The sequence below is a fragment of the Pseudoliparis swirei genome, chromosome 8 (assembly GCF_029220125.1).
Source record: "Pseudoliparis swirei isolate HS2019 ecotype Mariana Trench chromosome 8, NWPU_hadal_v1, whole genome shotgun sequence".
NCBI classification, from domain to species: domain Eukaryota; kingdom Metazoa; phylum Chordata; class Actinopteri; order Perciformes; family Liparidae; genus Pseudoliparis; species Pseudoliparis swirei.
In genome coordinates, this window is record NC_079395.1 from 11,905,755 (window position 1) to 11,913,390 (window position 7,636).

General features: G+C 44.9%; 1 protein-coding gene across 1 annotated transcript; it reads left to right on the forward strand.

Annotated features, from left to right (window-relative positions):
- Window positions 1-463: 463 nt before the first annotated feature.
- On the forward strand, window positions 464-7,395 carry angptl4 (angiopoietin-like 4). The gene is made up of 7 exons (XM_056421741.1): window positions 464-1,596; window positions 2,381-2,491; window positions 2,604-2,691; window positions 4,997-5,110; window positions 5,284-5,379; window positions 5,645-5,929; window positions 6,036-7,395. Exons 1-7 carry the CDS (start codon window positions 1,078-1,080, stop codon window positions 6,218-6,220), a joined length of 1,398 nt encoding a protein of 465 aa, XP_056277716.1. The 5' UTR covers window positions 464-1,077; the 3' UTR covers window positions 6,221-7,395.
- The last annotated feature ends 241 nt before the right edge of the window (window positions 7,396-7,636 follow it).

Sequence of the window (7,636 nt, forward strand, 5' to 3'; positions counted from 1 at the left end):
CGGACGTCAGATAAACGTTTTTATACGTTGGCATTTTACACTGTGAAGAAATTGACTAATATGTATTTTTTAGATTCAGATGAATTCATGTGAACTAGTGTGTGTTTGCCTGAATTCGTTTTTAGTCTTGTGAGGAAAAGATCACAGATTTAGTGATTAGTTACCTTGATGATACAGATTTGACTCATAAATTACTTTCTTTCCTCACAGGAACAATAAAGTGAGGTTACAGGACGAGGATGGAGATCTTCCCCTCACGGCTGAGTGAAGTAATGACACGGCGTAGAGGCTAACCTTCTCCTCTTAGATGCTCTAAAAAGGTCTGGGCTTCATCTTTCATTGACAGCCATGTGTGTGTGTGTGTGTGTGTGTGTGTGTGTGTGTGTGTGTGTGTGTGTGTGTGTGTGGTCCACTTACAGCTTAATGGCCTTTTTCACTCTTTCATTTTTATAATTCAGTTTGGTATGTGTATTTTAAGACTTAAGTTTGCAGGCCAGTTTACTGTAAATGATGTCACACAAGGATACACAAGGTAACCTTGTGTCACATCTGTATTGTGGTAGGTTGTGTACAAACAATATGTAATTTAGTCTTCTAGCAAGCACACCTTTTTATTTGATGAGCTTCATAACCAATGTCAGGTTGTTTCCGTGCTGATGAATAGATCAACTAACTTTCTACTTTGTGTAAACTCAGGAATACTTCACAATAAAGGCATACGTTGCACTGCTGAGGATATCAACTGTTTGATCGAGATAATGTAGTCCGTGTCTCCAGCAGTGCACAGATGAATGCCTGTCTTTAGTATGTCCCTCCTCCGCCTCTGACATGAATAGTTAACAGAGAGGTGGAGGAGGGACAGAAACCTGAGAGTAACTGCACCCCTCCCTCTCCTCGGCTGGCCAATGGCAGGCCATTTACAGCTTAGAGTTGAGGGCTGTGAAACTATAAAACAGTGGCGCACTGATCATTCAGCAGGAGCCGTGCTCTCAGATTAAAAAGCAAGTGCACACTTCTGCAACAGGAAATTAGACACCACTTAGATTACAATCTCAACAGTTTAGGACAACAGCAGCAATGAAGACAACACTAGCAACTCTTACTCTCTGCCTGGTGGTGCTCATGGCCACAGGTTTCCCTTTGGAGAAGAAAGGGGGCTCATCCTCTGCCAAGGAGAAGCGTGTACAGTACGCAGCGTGGGATGACGTGAATGTCATCGCTCATGGCCTGCTGCAGCTGGGCCAGGGCCTGAAGGAGCATGTGGACAAAACCAAAGTCCAGATGAGGGACATCTCCACCAAGCTGACGGTCTTCAACCGCACAGTGACGGAGCTGGGGAAGGAAAGCCAGAAGCTGCGCGTGGAGGGGGAGGCCCTGAAGGCTCGAGCCCACGGACTGGAGGACAGAGAGGGACAACTGCTCAATGTCACAGCCAAGCTGAGGGAGAAGGCGGAGGAGATGCAGCACGACAGGAGGACGATGAGCGAGAGGATGAACCGTCTGGAGGAGAGGGTGGACAGCATGCTGCAGGGAGGCGCTGTGCTGCCTGACACGAACGCGGGGGCCAAGAACCACAGTGACGCACGCAACATCCAGGTGAGAATGCGAGTGTGTGGCTTTTGCTTTTTGATGGTGAGAATTTGTTTGGGAAGGCAAAATATGTTAAAATAAGGGGAGTTAAATGAGTTAGTTTGGGAGGGGAAAATAAACGAGGCTCACCACTGAATGCAACACATACATATTGTACTCAAAATGGAAGTTATTGGATGTACAGTGCACATGGACAGTTGGCCTTTATGGGAGCTCAAAGGCACTAAATCAAAATGCACAAAGGGCAAGCCGCGAGAAGTGTGATGGCGTTAATAGAGAGCGTGCAGTACGTGCAGGAACATGTAAAGGCGACCAGACAAAGAGATCTGCACGCATCAGCTGTAAGAATGTGTGAATAATTTCCCCAGCTGGAACCTTTTACAACCTGTAGATCATTGGGCCATATGGCACTGTGGAAGCGGTTAGTTTCGCTTTTTTCGTGTCCCGTTTTACAACGCAGTAGGCCTATGTGAGCCTGAGAGGCTTTATGGTGGGATGGAAACCCTCGTGCTCTGAGCGTTACATAACGCATAACCACAGACGGTTGGAAAGAACAAGTGTTTGCCATCGAGGAGTGGAAATGTGCCACTTGGGTTCATGTCTCTATAGGGTTCATGTCTCTGGGGTTTCTATGAAATCCTGCAAGTGGCCGGTTTGTTGTGTTCATTCTCTGGTGATGCCATCTAAAGTTCCGCGGTGCCACGGGCATACTTTACGCGCAGGCACCGAATAAAGTTGATAGAATGCTTTAATAAAACCTGGTTCCTTTGTTTCATTTTTTTTCTGTCAGCTGATGCTGGAGGCTCAGAACAAACGCATCGACGAGCTGATGGATCGGATCAGACTCCAGCAGGAGAAGCTTGACAAGCAGAACGTGCGCATCCGGACCCTGCAGAGTCAGGTGAGGAAGCCCCGCAAACAGCGCGCAAACACGCGCATCTGCATTGCGCATCACCATTTTCAAATGTTATTTCAATGTTCTGAAATCTCATGTTTCTCTAATTTCGCTTCAGGTGCAACAGACACGTCAGAGGACGTCCTCGCCGAGCAGCAACGGTGACATGCAAAGCGGCGTCGCCGAGCAACGCGACTCACCAGTCGGTAAGTAAAGCCAGAAAGCGCCACAAATCCCCTCTTGACACTGTCTTAAGTCGACTGGACACAATCTGACGCCAAATGTGCCTGGCCATCTGTTTAGTAAAGCTACAAATAAGCTTAAATCAATAGCAATTAAAATCAAGGAATCTAATCAATGTGGGACACTTCTCTGCTCGGCGTGAAGCCAGAATTGGGAATAGTTTGTGCAGACTTTGTCTAAATAGCCTGTGAAATCTTACGGGCATTATTCAACTCATGCAGGTTACCATTAGCACAATGAATAGAGCACACAATAAAGTAGACATCTCACTTTTCAGAGCTATAAACTATAAAATATATATGTATTGCTGCCTATTCCAATCACCAGGACATAAAGAACAAGAACAAAGATATGTACAAAATGAACGTAGGCAGATTGAGGCTCGGTTGAGTCAATGCCCCCTCAGACTGGGGCTTACAGTTAAAGGCAGTAAATGATGCCCTGGCTGTGCAGCCATGCCAAGCAGCTGCTGCTTCCATCTGAACGTGACTGCAGCCATAATGAATGCTTTTATCCAGACTTTACTGGACTGGATACACGCCAGCGGGAAGAGCTTCAACACACGCTCAGCTTTCACCCACCTCACATTGGTCTTCGCTGAAAGTCATTTTAACCCTCACAGAAATTGCTGTACAAAACAGAGATGTGTGCAAATTGAATTGGCAGATTTGAAGGAATACATATTAAGCGTGGAATAAATGACACAATACATTCTCTCCTCTGTGTTTGATGGCCATAGAGGAGAAGTAGGTGAAAGGTGAACATGGCTGAGGCAATATTTGAGACCAGTCAGTTAGAACAAATTACAAAAAGGCCTCAGAGAACTGACATCAGCGGGATTTGAGGAATGACGAAAGAAACAAGTTTCTCGGGCAAGGTTTCAACTAGGGGAAAGTTCGCCCGTCACTGAGCGTTCAGTGAGCTCTCAGCTCAACAGGATTACTCACACGTTCATTTATGTGGTAGGGGGAGAAATGAGGGAAAGCTTTGTACAAATCTAGCATGCAATGCTCCTCAGATTACGGCCCATGTGCCTGAGCCAAAAAAAAGGAGGGAAACGGTGGTCTATATTTATCTGTGAACTTTGTACAGATATCCTGTACTGTCTGGAAGACGCTCGCCTCCTCCCCCCTTTAAGACGGTTTTGAGTAGAACAAACATTTGTATAACCCTCAAGAATGAGCAACCTTTCCCCTAGATCTGTCAGGGACTCAGACATCCCTCCTCCTCCTCCTCCTCTTCACTTATCTTCTCCTTTCCTCCCCCACCACAATACACTCCCCCCTCCCATCTCCATCTCCATCTCCACCTTCCCTTACATTGTCATGAATTAGTGTGCCAAAGTTCAGGAAAGCCCCTGACCTCGAGGCTGACCATATAGCCTCAACTGGCCAGAGAGCTCAGACCTAAAGGACACGACTCACAAACTAGGTTTAGTGGTTCTGCGGTCGGCTGGTGTGTTCACAATAAAACAAAATGTAGGCGAATATACAACAAAAATAATTTAAACATAATCAAAAATGTAGTAATAATGTTTAAAGAAGGTAAATAACATTAGAAGATGATGCCATCCATGATAATAAAAAAAGATTACTGGAGAGATGCGATCGGTCCAGGGCTGTGGAGTCCCCTGCTTTGTATTACTCCAATGTCCCTTAACAGCAACAGCCCTTTAGCCCCCTCACTCTGTCCACTCCCCATGCATGCCTCAGACATGCAGTCCTGCGTCACCGACTGGCTGCTGGGCATGTGAGGGGGGGAGGAGGAGGCTCAGTGACACGGAGAGAGGGGGGTTGAGGAATGTAAAGGGTTGTCGTGTGTGATGTTCAATAGCCTGGAAGGAAAGCAGCCGTAAAGAGGGACGTCTGCTTGGGAACTGGGAGAAAGGTCATATTTGAAAACCGAGACACCGGTTCTCACTCTCTCTTGTTAGGGCGAGCTCAATGGCTCTCATGTATATCTCTCCAGATAAACTCACTCCAAACAATAGTTGTTCAGGATTTTCAGACACTCACCGAGAGGTTACTGAAGTGTGAATGCAGGAAAGAGTAAACAAGGTCAGTTAGAATTTGGGAGTGACTGAACACACTTTCAGGACACATTTTTTTACACAACAGAGTTCAGGGGAGTAAAGATGAAGCAAAACACATCTGTTGAATGTGTCCTGATTGTGAAGGGAAACGGTGCTCATGCCGTTCTGACTATGTGATACTGAACAGAGCTGGTTGTCTCAACATTGTTTTTACCTTTCTTTTCTTCTTCTTCTAGAGATGGCATCAGACTGTCATGAGCTGTTCCTGAGAGGAAAGAGCACAAGCGGGGTCTACAGCATCCAGCCAATGAATGCAGAGCCCTTTAAAGTGTTCTGTGAGATGACAGCTGGTAAGTGGAGTGAAAGCGTTTCACATGTTGCCCTTTGTGTCTTTCTCAGTGCAGATTAGCCAAACATTGCTGAGCACTTAGACAATCAGTCCCCTACTTTAAACTAGTCCAAAGGTTACTGTTTTGGGTGATACAACTTGCTCTAATCATTCTGTTTCTGTCTTTCTTTCCAGATGGCGGATGGACAGTGATCCAAAGTCGCCAAGATGGCTCAGTGGACTTTGACCAGCAGTGGCAGGCCTACAAAAAAGGCTTTGGCAGCTTGAATGGTAAATGCTCTTTTGACTTTGATCTCACTCTCACTAAATAAACAGGTGCTGTCCGGCCTCGCCAGGGTCAGATTAGTTCACACAGCATTACTGTCTTTTAAAACCACTGCACCAGAGGACAGGATGCGTCGCCCCAAAGCATCTTATCGCCGATAAGCTTAAAATGGATCAAGGGCAAACAGAAGTCAACACAGCAGCAGAAGTCACTGTCTCCTCTCTGGGTTCATGTCTCACCATTTCTCTTCTTCTCGTTGTTTCTCTCTAGGAGAGTTCTGGTTGGGATTGGAGAAGATCCACTCCATTGCTAAAGATGGTGGCTACATTCTCAACATCCAGCTCTCTGACTGGAGTGGTGATTTAGCATCTGTCCACCTCCCCTTCCATCTGGGCGGAGAGGAAACTATGTACTCTCTAAAAATTCAGAAGAAAGAAACTTTCAGCCCTTTGGAAAACTCCCTGGTGACTGGCGCCACCACCGGCCTGCCCTTTTCAACCCATGACCAAGACAACGACCAGAAAAACGACACCAACTGCGCCAAGCACCTCTCTGGTAAATTGCAAATGATAATCCCAATCAGAAATGCCTTTGTTAGAATATCTTCCCGTTTCCTTTTTGGGACAGAGCCCCTAACATAATGTTGTCCTTTGTCTTGCAGGTGGCTGGTGGTTCAGTAACTGCGGTCGCTCCAACCTAAACGGCAGATACTTCCAGAGCCCTCCTCCAAAGCAGCGGGACCAGAGGAAGCAGAGCATCTTCTGGAAGACCTGGAGGGGCCGCTACTACCCTCTGAAGTCCAGCAGGATGATGATCGCCCCTGCTGTGATCGTAAACAAGTCATAAAGAAGAGAAAGAGACAGATAGAAAAAGTCGAGACAAAGACGAGGGGGGGAAAGACGTACATTTTGGACTATTCTTTCTTTTCTTGGTGCTTGGTGGATGAGTTAGAGGTTTCCATTTCCCCTGGTTGTCTCCCTGCGAGGAAGACCGTACACCAGAGCCAAGGCCCTCCAAATAGAAGCTGAAAGAACTCACATTTAATGAGTTCCAGGTTTCCACTGCCCTGTTCTCCAGGAGACGAGCAGATTCCTCCTCCACACCTAGAGCCACAGATGGAAAAGGGACAGATAAAAACTTGCAGTGGAACGTTTTTCATCTGTATCTTTGCAGTTGATCCCGTCTGTTGGCACAAAGCAGGGGCCCCATGTCAGGAGAGAATCACAGGGCGAGTCACGGCCCATCCGGCGCGCTCGAAGCCACAAAGGATTTCCAACAAGTAGAGACGCATCACCAGACATGTGGTGTCACCTGCGTATGTGGGCTGCTGTTGAGTTTGAATGTGGTTTTGGAGCAAGTAAACTGCACTGTCAGCTCAAAACAGATTAAGAATTGCCCGTAAAGGATGCATGTAGGAGTGAAATGAAAAACCCGACGGCGCAGACCAAGTAATGACTTAATTTGAACAAAGAGTCTGTTTCTACGGATGAGATTCATGTTAAAAAGCATTATGTAAAGTTATAAATCACTGTAAACTAGCATTGCAATGCAGAGACTGTGTTCAGACTGATGTTGGTGGGACAATGAAAACCATTCTAGCTTTTCCTACAATATATTTTTGAATGGTCTTAAGCATATTCTTCACCGACTTTAATTTTTCTGTGGAGATTTTGATGTTAAGTCACATTGACTTATTTTAATACGAGAGGCATGGTTTGTACATAGTGTATGAAGGAATGTTATCTGTCTTTTCAGAAATATAACTGTTTCTGATTTATTTCGACATTATCTGTAGTCTCTGTGACTTGAAGGATTGTTTTTGTTGATGTTCCATTTTCTTATTTAAATGCTAAAGAATCAATATATACTGTATATATATATATATATATATATATATTTCTGGCGCTACCCGTTTGTAATTTATATTGTCTTTGTCGTGTTTACCAGAAATACAATTGTTTTTTAAGAGACTTTAACCATCGTTGGGGCCATCGTGAGCCAATAAAATTGATGTAAACTATTATTGCTTTGTGTCCATCTCTTCTATGCGACTGACATAATCCACTACTTTGCAACAAGTACAACTTAAAGTCATTATATTGGCATGAAACAGTCAACTGAGAACATAACTAAAACAGACATTTAAAAAAAGTATCACAGAAGCAAATACTTGTTTAAGAAAATATTGGTACACTTAAGTGTCGCCATACGACTCTTTTGATCCTGAAAAACATTATAAATGTTGTTATTAATATTTGACGT